We start from the raw sequence: 13097 nt of genomic DNA, 5'->3' as shown, positions 1-13097 counted from the left end.
CCTTTCCCCTAAGATCAGGAACAAGACAGGGATGTCCACTCTCACCACTGCTATTCAACATAGTACTGGAAGTCCTAGCCTCAGCAATCAGACAACAAAAAGACATTAAAGGCATTCAAATTGGCAAAGAAGAAGTCAAACTCTCCCTCTTCGCCGATGACATGATATTCTACATAGAAAACCCAAAAGCCTCCACCCCAAGATTGCTAGAACTCATACAGCAATTCAGTAGCGTGGCAGGATACAAAATCAATGCCCAGAAATCAGTGGCATTTCTATACACTAACAATGAGACTGAAGAAAGAGAGATTAAGGAGTCAATCCCATTTACAATTGCACCCTAAAGCATAAGATACCTAGGAATAAACCTAACCAAAGATGTAAAGGATCTATACCCTCAAAACTATAGAACACTTCTGAAAGAAATTGAGGAAGACACAAAGAGATGGAAAAATATTCCATGCTCATGGATTGGCAGAATTAATATTGTGAAAATGTCAATGTTACCCAGGGCAATATACACGTTTAATGCAATCCCTATCAAAATACCATGGACTTTCTTCAGAGAGTTAGAACAAATTATTTTAAGATTTGTGTGGAATCAGAAAAGACCCCGAATAGCCAGGGGAATTAAAAAAAAAAAAACATATCTGGGGGCATCACAATGCCAGATTTCAGGTTGTACTACAAAGCTGTGGTCATCAAGACAGTGTGGTACTGGCACAAAAACAGACACATAGATCAATGGAACAGAAGAGAGAACCCAGAAGTGGACCCTGAACTTTATGGTCAGCTAATATTCGATAAAGGAGGAAAGACTATCCATTGGAAGAAAGACAGTCTCTTCAATAAATGGTGCTGGGAAAATTGGACATCCACATGCAGAAGAATGAAACTAGACCACTCTCTTTCACCATACACAAAGATAAACTCAAAATGGATGAAAGATCTAAATGTGAGACAAGATTCCATCAAAATCCTAGAGAAGAACACAGGCAACACCCTTTTTGAACTCGGCCACAGTAACTTCTTGCAAGATACATCCACGAAGGCAAAAGAAACAAAAGCAAAAATGAACTATTGGGACTTCATCAAGATAAGAAGCTTTTGCACAGCAAAGGATACAGTCAATAAAACTAAAAGACAACCTACAGAATGGGAGAAGATATTTGCAAATGACATATCAGATAAAGGGCTACTTTCCAAGATCTATAAAGAACTTCTTAAACTCAACACCAAAGAAACAAACAATCCAATCATGAAATGGGCAAAAGACATGAACAGAAATCTCACAGAGGAAGACATAGACATGGCCAACATGCATATGAGAAAATGCTCCGCATCACTTGCCATCAGGGAAATACAAATCAAAACCACAATGAGATACCACCTCACACCAGTGAGAATGGGGCAAATTAACAAGGCAGGAAACAACAAATGTTGGAGAGGATGCGGAGAAAAGGGAACCCTCTTACACTGCTGGTGGGAATGTGAACTGGTGCAGCCACTCTGGAAAACTGTGTGGAGGTTCCTCAAACAGTTAAAAATAGACCTGCCCTACGACCCAGCAATTGCACTGTTGGGGATTTACCCCAAAGATTCAGATGCAATGAAACGCCGGGACACCTGCACCCCGATGTTTATAGCAGCAATGGCCACAATAGCCAAACTGTGGAAGGAGCCTCGGTGTCCATTGAAAGATGAATGGATAAAGAATATGTGGTTTATGTATACAATGGAATATTACTCAGCTATTAGAAATGACAAATACCCACCATTTGCTTCAACGTGGATGGAACTGGAGGGTATTATGCTGAGTGAAGTAAGTCAGTCGGAGAAGGACAAACATTGTATGTTCTCATTCATGTGGGGAATATAAATAATAGTGAAAGGGAATATAAGGGAAGGGAGAAGAAATGTGTGGGAAATATCAGAAAGGGAGACAGAACGTAAAGACTGCTAACTCTGGGAAACGAACTAGGGGTGGTAGAAGGGGAGGAGGGCCGGGGGTGGGAGTGATTGGGTGACGGGCACCGGGGGTTATTCTGTATGTTGGTAAATTGAACACCAATTAAAAAAAAAAAAAAAAAAGAATGACTGACTAATGTGAAGCCAAGTGACTTGAAAGAGCCTAGCACCGTCTCACAGAACAGCGATTAGTAGTACAATATGAATTGTACATGTAAGAAAGTGGATGGAATGAAGTTACCAAAAACGATGAAAGTTCAGATCACAAAGGGCCTGTATGCTCTTGTTGGGGGTGCTCTTAGAGGATTTTAATTAGGGAAATGACATGTTCTAGTTTGTTTCTAAAAATTACTCTGGCAGCAGAATAGTGGATGGATTGGAGTGAATGCCAGTACATTTAAAATTTTAGATGAAGTGGTTGAATCTCTAAAAAAAAATAGAAAAAAAAATGTAAAACTTACCAAAACTGACTTAATAGAAAATATGGAAAAATTCTATAACCTATTAAAGAAATTGCATTAGTAAGTGAAAAATCTCTTCCCAAAAACCTAGTCCAATGCAGTTTTACTGGTATGTTTTGCCAAGCTTTCCAAGGAAACGTTCCAAACATACATAACTATTCCACTCTACAGAAAACAAGGGAACATTCCCAACTTACTTTACTTTATGATTTTGGTTGTAGAGCCAAAGATAGTGTACAAAAGAAAATGGCAGGACCATGTCACTAATGAACACGGGGGAAACTCTTATAACTACAAATATATAAATAACTACAAACAAACACTGCATTGGCAAACTTAATCCAAGGGCATATACAAAAGATAGTATTCTGAGATGTATATTTTTTTCCACCTTTTCAGATCTCTGAAATGAGAATATGTCTTAACAACTGATGCAATACCACAGTATTTTTTTGAGTGGTACATAAAATAATAATATATACTATAATTGATGGCATATGGTACATCATGATTGAGTTAGGTTATTCCAAGAACTCAATTTACAGGGGTGCCTGGGTGGCTCAGCGGTGGTGTGTTTGCCTTTGGCTCAGGTCGGGATCCTGGGGTCCTGGGATCGAGTCCTGCATCAGGCTCCCAGTGGGGAGCCTACTTCTCCCTCTGCCTATGTCTCTGCCTCTCTTTCTGTGTCTCTCATGAATAAATAAAATCTTAAAAAAAAAGAACACAATTTATCATTCTAAAAACCAAGTGCAATCACCACCAACAAATTAAGAAAACTATATGATAATCTCAATGATTTGAAAAAGTATTTGATAAAATTGAACACTCATTCAATGATAAAAAAACAAAAAGAAACAAAGTAAAAAGTCAGGAATAGAAGGGAACTCCCTTTAGCATTGTAGAGGATAGCTACAAAAAAACCACTGCCATTAAAAAGTGAAGCCATTCGCTTTGAGATCAACACTATATTGACAGTCCTAGCCAGCAGACTAAAGCAACAAAAACAAATAAAAAATATAAAGACTATAAAGGAAGGAAGAAAATATCACTATTTACAAAGAGTCTATGGACAAATTATTAGAATTAATAAGTTTAGCAAGATTGATATAGAAATGCATATAAAAAACCAACTGTATTTCTAGATTCTAACAAGAAATGATTTTTAAAACATATTTATGTTAAAAAAACTAAAAGCTTCTGCTCTGCAAAAGACATCAAGAGAATTAGAACACAAGCCAGACTGCAAGAAAATATTTGCCAAAGACACATCTAATGAAGGAATGTTACCTAAAATGTACAAAGGACTTTTTTTTAAAAAATGATTTTATTTATTTATTCATGAGAGAAACACAGAGACGCAGAGACATAAGCAGGCTCCTTGCAGGGAACCTGATGCGGGACTTGATTCCTGGACCCAGGATGATGCCCTGAGCCAAAGGCAGATGCCCAACTGCTGAGCCACCCAGGCGTCCCATACTCTTTTTTTTTTTTTTTAAGATTTATTTATTTGAGAGAGATAGAGAGAGAGAGACGGAGCATGCATGTAGTGGGGAAGGAGCAGAGAAAGAGAGTCTTAAGCAGACTCCATGATGAACTCAGGGCTCCATCTCACAACTTTAAGATCACAACCTGAGCTAAAACTAAGAGTTAGATGCTTAACTGACTGTGCCATCCAGGTACCCCTATACAAAAGGACTCTTAAAACTCAACAATAAGAAAAAAAAAACCTAATTAAAAAATAGCCAAAGATTTTAACAGACATTTCCCAAAGAAAATATATAGATAACAAATAAGATGATTATACACCTATTAGTATGGCCAATTTCCAGAACCTGACAACAACAAATGCTGACAAAAATGTGGAGCAACAGAAACTCTGAGGCATTGCTGGTGGCATTGCAAAATGATACAGCCACTTTGGTAGAAAGTTTGGCAATTTCTTACAAAACTAAACATACTCTTACCATATGATCCAGCAATCACACTCCTTGGTAGTCAGCCAAAGGAGTTGAAAACTTAGCTCCATGCAAAAATCCACATGAGTGCTTATAGTAGTTTTATGCATAATTGTTAAATTGACAATCGAGATATCCTCCACAGCAGGTGAGTAGATAAAATGAGATACATCTAGGCATGGAATATTATTATTTCATGGCTATCAAGTTATGAAAGGGCATAGAGGAACGTAAATGCAGACTACTAACTGAAAGAAGCCAATCTGAACAGGCTACAGACATACTGTATGATTCCAACTATATGACATTCTGGAAAAGGCAGAATCATGCAAGTAAAATGAACAGTGGTTGAAAAGAGTAGAGGTTGGAGACAGATTAATAGGCAGAACACACAGGATTTTTAGGGCAGTGAAAATATCCTGTATGATATTACAATGATAGATATATTTCATTATACATTTGTCCAAAATCATACAATGCACAATACTAAGGGTGAACATTAAGGTAAACTAGGGACTTTGGATGATTACTATGTGTCAATATAGGTTCATTCTTGGCCACAAACTGTTGTCATTGTTGCTAGCAATATTGATAAAGGAGGAGGGTACACATACATGGGGGCAGGGGATATATAGGACATCTGTGTACTTCCCACTTTGTTGTAAACCTAAACTGCTATAAAAAAAATTAAAGTCTTTAAAATGTATTAATACTAATAAGTTATTATTTATTATAGTATCAAAAAATCTAGGAATAAATACAACATATGTGTAAAACCTTTGAAACTATGTAACTTATTGAAAGTCTTTAAAATTGTAAAACTTATTGAAAGGCATTAAAGAAGACCTAGATAAATGGAGAACTGCACTATGTCCATGGACAAGAAGACCCAATATCATGAAAATGCAAGTTCTCTTTGAACTGAATGACAATTCAAAACAATCCTAATTAAAATCCCAACAGAATCTGGAACTTGCCAAGTGGATTCTAAAATTTAGGTAGAAGAATAAAGAACCAAAACAAGACAAAATAAAAGCCAGATACAGGAGAACCCAGAAATAGGCATACATACTTCATCACAAGGACACAGGTAAAAACTAAAGTTTTTAAACTAAAGCAAAAACTAAAATGTGAATGGCAAAAATATAAAATCTTTAGAACATGGTATAGGAGAATACTTTTATTACTCCAGGGAAGTGTGTGTGCGTGCGTGCGTGCGTGTGTGTATGTATATATATATATATATATATTTCTTTTTTTTTTTTTTTTAAGTAGGCTCCGTGCTGGGGCTTGAACTCACAACCCTGTGATGAAAACCTGAGCTGAGATCAGGAGTTGCATGCTCAACCAAGAGGCACCTCTCTATGGAAGTATATCTGTCTTAAATAATATAAAAAAACTGGAAGCCATATAGGATCAGATTGACAAATGTGATTTCATTAAAATTAGAAATTTCATAAAAAGCTCATACACAAGCCACAAACTGGGAGGCATATAAACAATACAGGATTGGTAAATATATAGAACTTGTACAAATCTGTAAAAAAGCAACCAATACAACAGAGAAATAAGCAAAAGGCTTTAAGGCAAATTACTAAGACAAGGTAACTAAATGGCCAATAAACTCATGAAAAGGTGCTCAATTTCATCATTTATATGAAAATTTAAAACCACAAGGAGATATTATTTTACATATTACTTCCACCAGGTTGGAATCAATTATGTCTGTCAAAACTAAGTGTCAAAACCAAGTTTTTACTAGGATGTAGAAAAAGAACTCAAAACACACACTGCTTGTGGGATTGAAAACCAGTATGATGGGATGCCTGGGTGCCTCAGCGGTTAAGTGCTTTCAGCCCAGGGCATGATCCTGGAGACCCGGGACTGAGTCCCATCTCAGGCTCCCTGTATGGAGCCTGCTTCTCCCTCTGCCTGTGTCTCTGCCTCTCTGTTTGTGTGTGTTTCTCATGAATAAATAAATAAAATCTTTAAAAAAAAAAAAAGAAAAGAAAACCAACCTGACTACTTTTGAAAATAATTTGGTATTAGTGTTGAACATTTATGCCTATATCCCAGCAATTTCACATTAGGTATCTACCCTAGAAAATTCTTGCCTAGGGGCCCCTGGGTGGCTCAGTCAGTTAAGTACCTGCCTTTGATTCAGGTCATGATCCCAGGGTCCTGGGATTGGGATCGAGCCTCACATTGAGCTCCCTGCTCAGCGAGGAGCCTGTTTCTCCCTCTGCCCCCCCGCCCATACACGTGTGCGCTCTCTCTGAAATAAACAAATTTTTAAAAATTGAAAAAAAAAAGAAAATTATTGCCTATATACATGAGACAAAGACAAACATGTTCATAGAAGTACTGTCTGAACAGTAAAACCTGAAAACAAACCTAATGTTCATCATTAGTAGACTGTGTAATTAAACTGATAACTCTCATAGAGTAGAACACTCCATAGGAGCGAAAATGAAAGAATTATGGTTACATGAAAAAAACAGAAATAAAACTCATGAACATGAACATAATACTGAGTGGAAAAAGTCACAAAAAGATATATGCACTGTGATTCAATTCCTGTAAATTTCAAAGACATGCGAAACCAAACAATATGTTATTTGAGATTAAATATATATATATAGTGAAATGATAAAAAAAGCAAGGAAAGACTAAACCAAAATTCAGGACACTAGCTACTTCTTAATGAGTGGGGGAAGGGAATGGGCTTAGGAAAGGGTGCACAGGACACTTCACGAACAGTAATAGTAATATTCTTCTTACATTAGGTGGTAAGCACACGAGTGTTTGCTGTATGGTTAATCTTTACACCTTATATACTCGGTATAGATTCTTTAGTATCTACTCGATATTTAATTAAAGGCAATTTAAAAAATGAATTTGTTGGCCCAACAGTCTTTCCAATTACAGAGACAATGAGAATACTAAAAATGAGAGGAAATGTCCCCTGGTGAATAAAACAATAAAAGAATGCCAAACGAGCTTTTTCTAACTAAATACCCACCTGTAGCACACAAAAAACAGTTCTTTTTCTTTTTTCCTGCTTTGCAGACATTGACAATACTCAGCAGGCGTTCATCATTTGGTGTAAAAATATCTCTTTGTAACGCATGCTTGATTGCTGTCATTCTTAATCAGCTAAAAAAAATTGAGAGTATAGATATTAAGGTCATTCTCAATACCATTCTATCTCATATTGTTCCACTTATGATTTAAAAAATGATCTTATTTGTGGCTAATAAGCATAGGAAGAATGATTTCATACATCAACAAACCAACATCATAAAAATAAAAAGCTGTATGTTTGGAAAAGAAATTATAGAGAACCAGCATTATCAAACTCTAAAAATTTTGGAAGTGCCTACCAAATATTAAGGTACAAAAATGTTTTAAGAAAAAAAGCCCCGTGCACAATATTTAAATATAAATTTCCTCTATAAGGAGTTCTTTACAACTCAACAATTAAAAAAACCCAATTAAAAGCTGAGCAAAGGATCTGAATAGACTTTTCTCCAAAGAAAATATACAAATGGCCAATAAGTACATGAAAAGATGCTCAACATCATTAACCACTAGGGAAATGCAAACCAAAAACAAATGTGATAATTACAACTTTATATAACTTATTTATATATATATATGGAATTTATATATATTTAGCCATTCACTGGAATGGCTAAAATTAAAAAGACAAGTGTTGGTAAAGATGTGGAGAAAAAGAAACTCCCTTTTTTTTTAAAAAAAAAAAGATTCTATTTACTTATTCATGAGAGACACACAAACACACACAGAGAGAGAGAGAGAGAGAGAGAGAAGAGGAAGAGACACAGGCAGAGGGAGAAGCAGGCTCCATGTAGAAAGCCGGAGGTGATCCTGGGTGTCCAGGATCACGCCCTGGGCTGAAGGTGGCTCTAAACCGCTGAGCCATCCAGGCTGCCCAAAGAAACTCTTTCATACATTGCTGGTGATTGTAAAAAGCTGCAGCCACTTTGGAAAAACAGTTTGGCAGTTCCTCAAGAAGTTAAATATGAAATTACCATATGACCCACCAATTTTATTACTTTGTATATACTCAAGAGAACTGAAAATATATGTCCACACAAAAACTTGTACATGAAAGTTCATAGCAGCATTATCCCCAATAGCCAAAAGATAGATACAACTCAAATATCCACCAACTCATGAAATGATATAACAAAATGAAGTATATCTACAGAGGAATATTATTTGTCCATAAAAAGGAATGAAGTACTGATATATGCTACAACACTGAAATTTGAAAACACTACGTTAAGTGAAAGAAGTCAGTTAAAAGACCACATATTCTATGATTTTGTTTACATGAAATGTCCAGAATAGACAAATCCATGAAGACAAAATGATTTGTGGTTGCTAGGGGTTAGGGGCAAGAAGGAATGGGGAATGGCTATTAATGGGTATGGAGTTTCTTTTGAGGTGCTGAAAATGCCCTTGAATTAGATAGTAGGGCAGCCCTGGTGGCTCAGCAGGTTAGCACCGCCTTCACTTCAGCCCAGGGCCTGATCCTGGAGACCCTGGATTGAGTCCCACATCGGGCTCCCTGCATGGAGCCTGTGTCTCTGCCTCTCTCTCTCTCTCTCTCTCTCTCTCTCTCTCTGTGTCTCTCATTAATAAATAAATAAAATCTTTAAAAAAAAAAAAAGAATTAGATAGTGATGGTTGTAAAACTTTGTGAATATACTAAAAATTGAATCATACACTTGAGAAGGTGAGTTTTATAGTATACGAATTATATCTCAATAAAGCTATTATAAAGAAAGAGGTTTCTCACTAAATTCAATGTCTTTCTTCAAATGTCAACTTAAATATTTTTAAAAATCTCTTTTCAACTTTATTTTTAAATGTATGTATATATAATGTATATATATATACACACACTCACATTACTATTTTCCAATGTGAATTTGCTTAGGAAATTAACTTCTAATACCGTTTCTAGGGAAAATGAAGAAATTATGAATTTTAAAAGACACAGAATGAATTTTTATAACACAATGACAATTTTGGAAACTAGGTATCTTCTATGTCTTACTCAATCTGTGAAACTTCAATTTCTGCCCCAGTTTGAAAAATTGCTTTTCTCACAAGAAATCACATCTTCCCACATCCATTCCTTTTTCACCTAATCTTGGCCTTTTAGTGTTCTGACCTCCCCCTCCTTCCTGTTCTCATCCTCTCTCTGGACTCTCCAGCTTAATTTCTTTTCCAACCTAGCCTGGAGGCAGTTTTCACCCATACTATCTTCTTCAATTATCTTATCTGTTTGTAGATTAGTTCACCATGCTTTATCAATCTCCGTGAACTGTATTTTTCTCCACTACTTATGGGCTACCGTACACCACTTAAGAAGGCCATATACTTATGTTCATTGCATTCTTTACAAATATCTAAATCTGATCAAAGCTAGACTTTCACTATTGCTCAGTAACCCTTTAACATTTCCTTTGATGACTCCTCTTCCTATTCTCCATCAGTGTATTGCAGATCTTTATCTTCTTCAATCCCCAACTCTAGTGTCAGCAAATGATGTTGTCATCTACCCTGCAGAAGATTAGGAAGCCATGAAGTACGATTTTTCCCCAACTGCTTTTTTCTCCATCTCATTACATCTTCACCCATTCCAACATCCATTCTACCTATTGTAATATTTTGTGTCTATGTTACTAATCACTTAATATGTTCTAGGGCTTAGACACTGTATTAAAAGCTCTACTCTATCCTATGTCCAAGCTACTCTGGATGATGGCCACTTTACTTTTCTATCTCTGGGCTTTGTTCATGCAATTTCCTTTTCCTGGAATTCTTTTCCCCCTAGGAAATTCCAACTCAATCTTCAAGATCCTGCTAAAATGTCACCTCTTCTGGGAAGTAGTCACACACACAAAAAGAATAATTCTTTTATATTTCTCAAACATTTCCCCTCTACTCTGCTAACAGAGTAGCAAACCATATTTTCTAGTTAGTTGTATTCTCTCCCCCATTAAAAGCAGCACTTTGTAGGAAAGTACCGTATCTTATTCATCTTTGTATTCCTAGAAATTGGCAAAGACATAGCAGGCATTACAAAATTAAGCAAAATGATAGCAACAAATAACATGACAACTAAAGTTTCCCTGATTCCCCCTTTCCAACTCTCACACCTGTTAAGCAAATGTCCAGGTTCAAAATCCATCATATTTGATTCTCCTCCTCCATGTCAACATGAAATCTTAATGCCACATTCTACTAATTTCCTCTCATCTACGTGTAATTTACCCTTCCTTTCTGTTCCCACTGCTAACACACTAATCCAGGTTCACATCAACTATATCCATTTAACACTTCAGTATCTGGTTATCTCTTTGCAAGTTGCCACAATCCCCAAATCCTTGATAAACAAATAATATTTAAACATAGCTTTCGGGGATCCCTGGGTGGCGCAGCGGTTTAGCGCCTGCCTTTGGCCCAGGGAGCGATCCTGGAGACCTGGGATCGAATCCCACATCGGGCTCCCGGTGCATGGAGCCTGCTTCTCCCTCTGCCTATGTCTCTGCCTCTCTCTCTCTCTCTGTGACTATCATAAATAAATAAAAATTAAAAAAAATAAACATAGCTTTCATCACAATATGTCCCTGCTCCGTATTTCCCCAAGGTTCCCAAATACAGATCTTCCAGTCCAAGCCCTCTCCTTGGTGCAGTCTTTACATCTTTGCTTAGTGCTTTTCCATGCAGGGAGTATCATCTACCCAAACCCTAATTACACTTCATAGTTTATGTGGAATTGATTCAATAATGATCTTAATCCAAACTGATCTCTCCTCCTGATTGCTAGAGCAATTTTTGTATTTACTAAACAATCAAGCACTTGCTGTTCAATTGGTTCATGAGATCATAAGCTTGTAGACCTCAAGAACTCAGAGAGAGAGAGAGAGAGAGAGAGAGAGAGAGAAGAGGTTCTCCAGCATTGTTCTGTGTTATTTCTTAGAAGGTACTCAGCAGGGATCCCTGGGTGGCACAGTGGTTTAGCGCCTGCCTTTGGCCCAGGGTGTGATCCTGGAGACCCGGGATCCAGTCCCACGTCGGGCTCCCTGCATGGAGCCTGCCTCTCTCTACATATATATCTATCATGAATAAATAAATAAAATCTTAAACAAAAAAGAAGGTACTCAGCAAATACCCCTTGAGATAACCTGAACTGAATAGTAAAAACTGGTCAAATGAATAATAGTGGTCAGCGTTGACCACACGGTGCCTCTTGGGTCAAAAGCAACAATGAGTGTTGGGTTAAGTATAAAGCAAAAGAGGACTGGTTATACCTCATAAAGGAGTTAGGCATAATGGAAAGCTCGATGCCACCCTTGTTCATTCAGCAAGTACTGATGCCTACTAAGCATCACCCACTGTTCTACATTAGAGGTGAATATGACAGACATGCTCAGGAAGACAAGATCGTGCTTCCGTCGCATTTACGTTCTAAGGGTCCAGCCTTTAGAGCACCTTTGTGTAAGTCAGTGAATAAGTCATCAGCTCCTCTAAAACTATCTTCCAGGTTTAAGAATCCAGGTCTGACCACGTTCCAGAAATAGTCAGCCACTGGTTCTTGTTTCCTTAAACTCAGTGGTACCGGGGATTCCCTGGCTGGCTCAGCGGTTTAGCACCTGCCTTCGGCCCAGGGCGTGACCCGGGAGACCCGGATCGCTGCGTCGGGCTCCCTGCATGGAGCCTGCCTCTCCCTCTCTCATTCTCATGAATAAATAAAATCTTTAAAAAAAAAAAAACCCTCAGTGGGACCATTACACTGCGCGACAAAGAGCTTGTCAATGGGAGTGTCCGCGTGGGTCGGGCCCCGTGTGCTATGGAGGCAACTCGGCAAGCGGAGCATTGTCACGCAGACGAGGAAGCCGTGACACGGACAGGGGAGTGCGCTTCCGAGATCTACAAGAAAATGTGGATTTGGACTATGAAGAAGGCATCGTCACGCCCTCCTCTCCTGGCCCACGCCAGAGAGCAAAAAAAGATCAGGGCCGTTTTGCACAAATGAAATCTTGGTTCTTATGGGTGAAACCGGGAAGGGATGTGTGAGGTCTGCTCTCCCAGCCGCCCGGACAGCAAGGAGGTGGTGGATGCTCCTAACGGGCTGTGCGCCTGACCCAGACCGCGGAGAGAGGGGTACCCCACCCGGCCGCGGAGCCAGCAGAGGGGCCGAGGCGCCGCCTCAGACCTCGGCGCCCGCCTGGGTGCTAGTGGGTCGGCCGCCGCCGGGACTACGGGGCAGCCACGGCCCAAGGCTTACCGCAAGGCCGGACCGAGCCCGGCTGTGCCGAGGCAGGTCCTCCAAGACAGACACCGGGCAGGGCCGGGGCGGCCACCGCTACAAGGATGAGCCCGTCAACTGAGCCGTTCCGCCACCACTTCCCGTTTCCGGGCACGTGACAACGCCACGCCGGAAGTCGACCCCGTAGAGGAGGGAGGAGGGGCGCTGGTGGGCGGGGCGGGGCGGGGCGGGCAAGGTCTCGCGGGGGCGGGGCGGGGCGGGGCGGGGGGCGTGTCAAGGGGGCGGGGGCGGGGCCGCTCTTGCTCGGAGACGGACTTGGCACCTGGGAATACTGGTGTCGGCGCGAGGTTACTTTTTTTTTAGAAGAGTTATTTATCCCGATATTTTCTGCAATTTCATTTA

The 13097-nt window shown here is 39.2% G+C and overlaps 1 protein-coding gene across 8 annotated transcripts in view; it reads right to left on the bottom strand.

The window, feature by feature from the left end:
* Positions 1-12872, bottom strand: part of EXOC1 (exocyst complex component 1) — a 67107-nt gene extending 54235 nt beyond the window's left edge. For all 8 annotated transcript variants that reach the window (XM_072775115.1, XM_072775117.1, XM_072775119.1 and 5 more), the window contains exons 1-2: positions 12714-12872; positions 7407-7540 (exon numbers count right to left, since the gene is read on the bottom strand). In XM_072775115.1, the coding sequence (XP_072631216.1) occupies positions 7407-7530 (124 nt within the window). In that variant the 5' untranslated portion in view covers positions 7531-7540; positions 12714-12872. The remainder of the gene's footprint in view (positions 1-7406; positions 7541-12713) is intronic.
* Between the last annotated feature and the right edge of the window lie 225 nt (positions 12873-13097).

This window comes from Canis lupus, chromosome 14, assembly GCF_048164855.1.
Source record: "Canis lupus baileyi chromosome 14, mCanLup2.hap1, whole genome shotgun sequence".
Taxonomy (NCBI): domain Eukaryota; kingdom Metazoa; phylum Chordata; class Mammalia; order Carnivora; family Canidae; genus Canis; species Canis lupus.
Note: the sequence above shows the minus strand (reverse complement) of the source record. Positions and strands in the feature narration are given on the sequence as shown.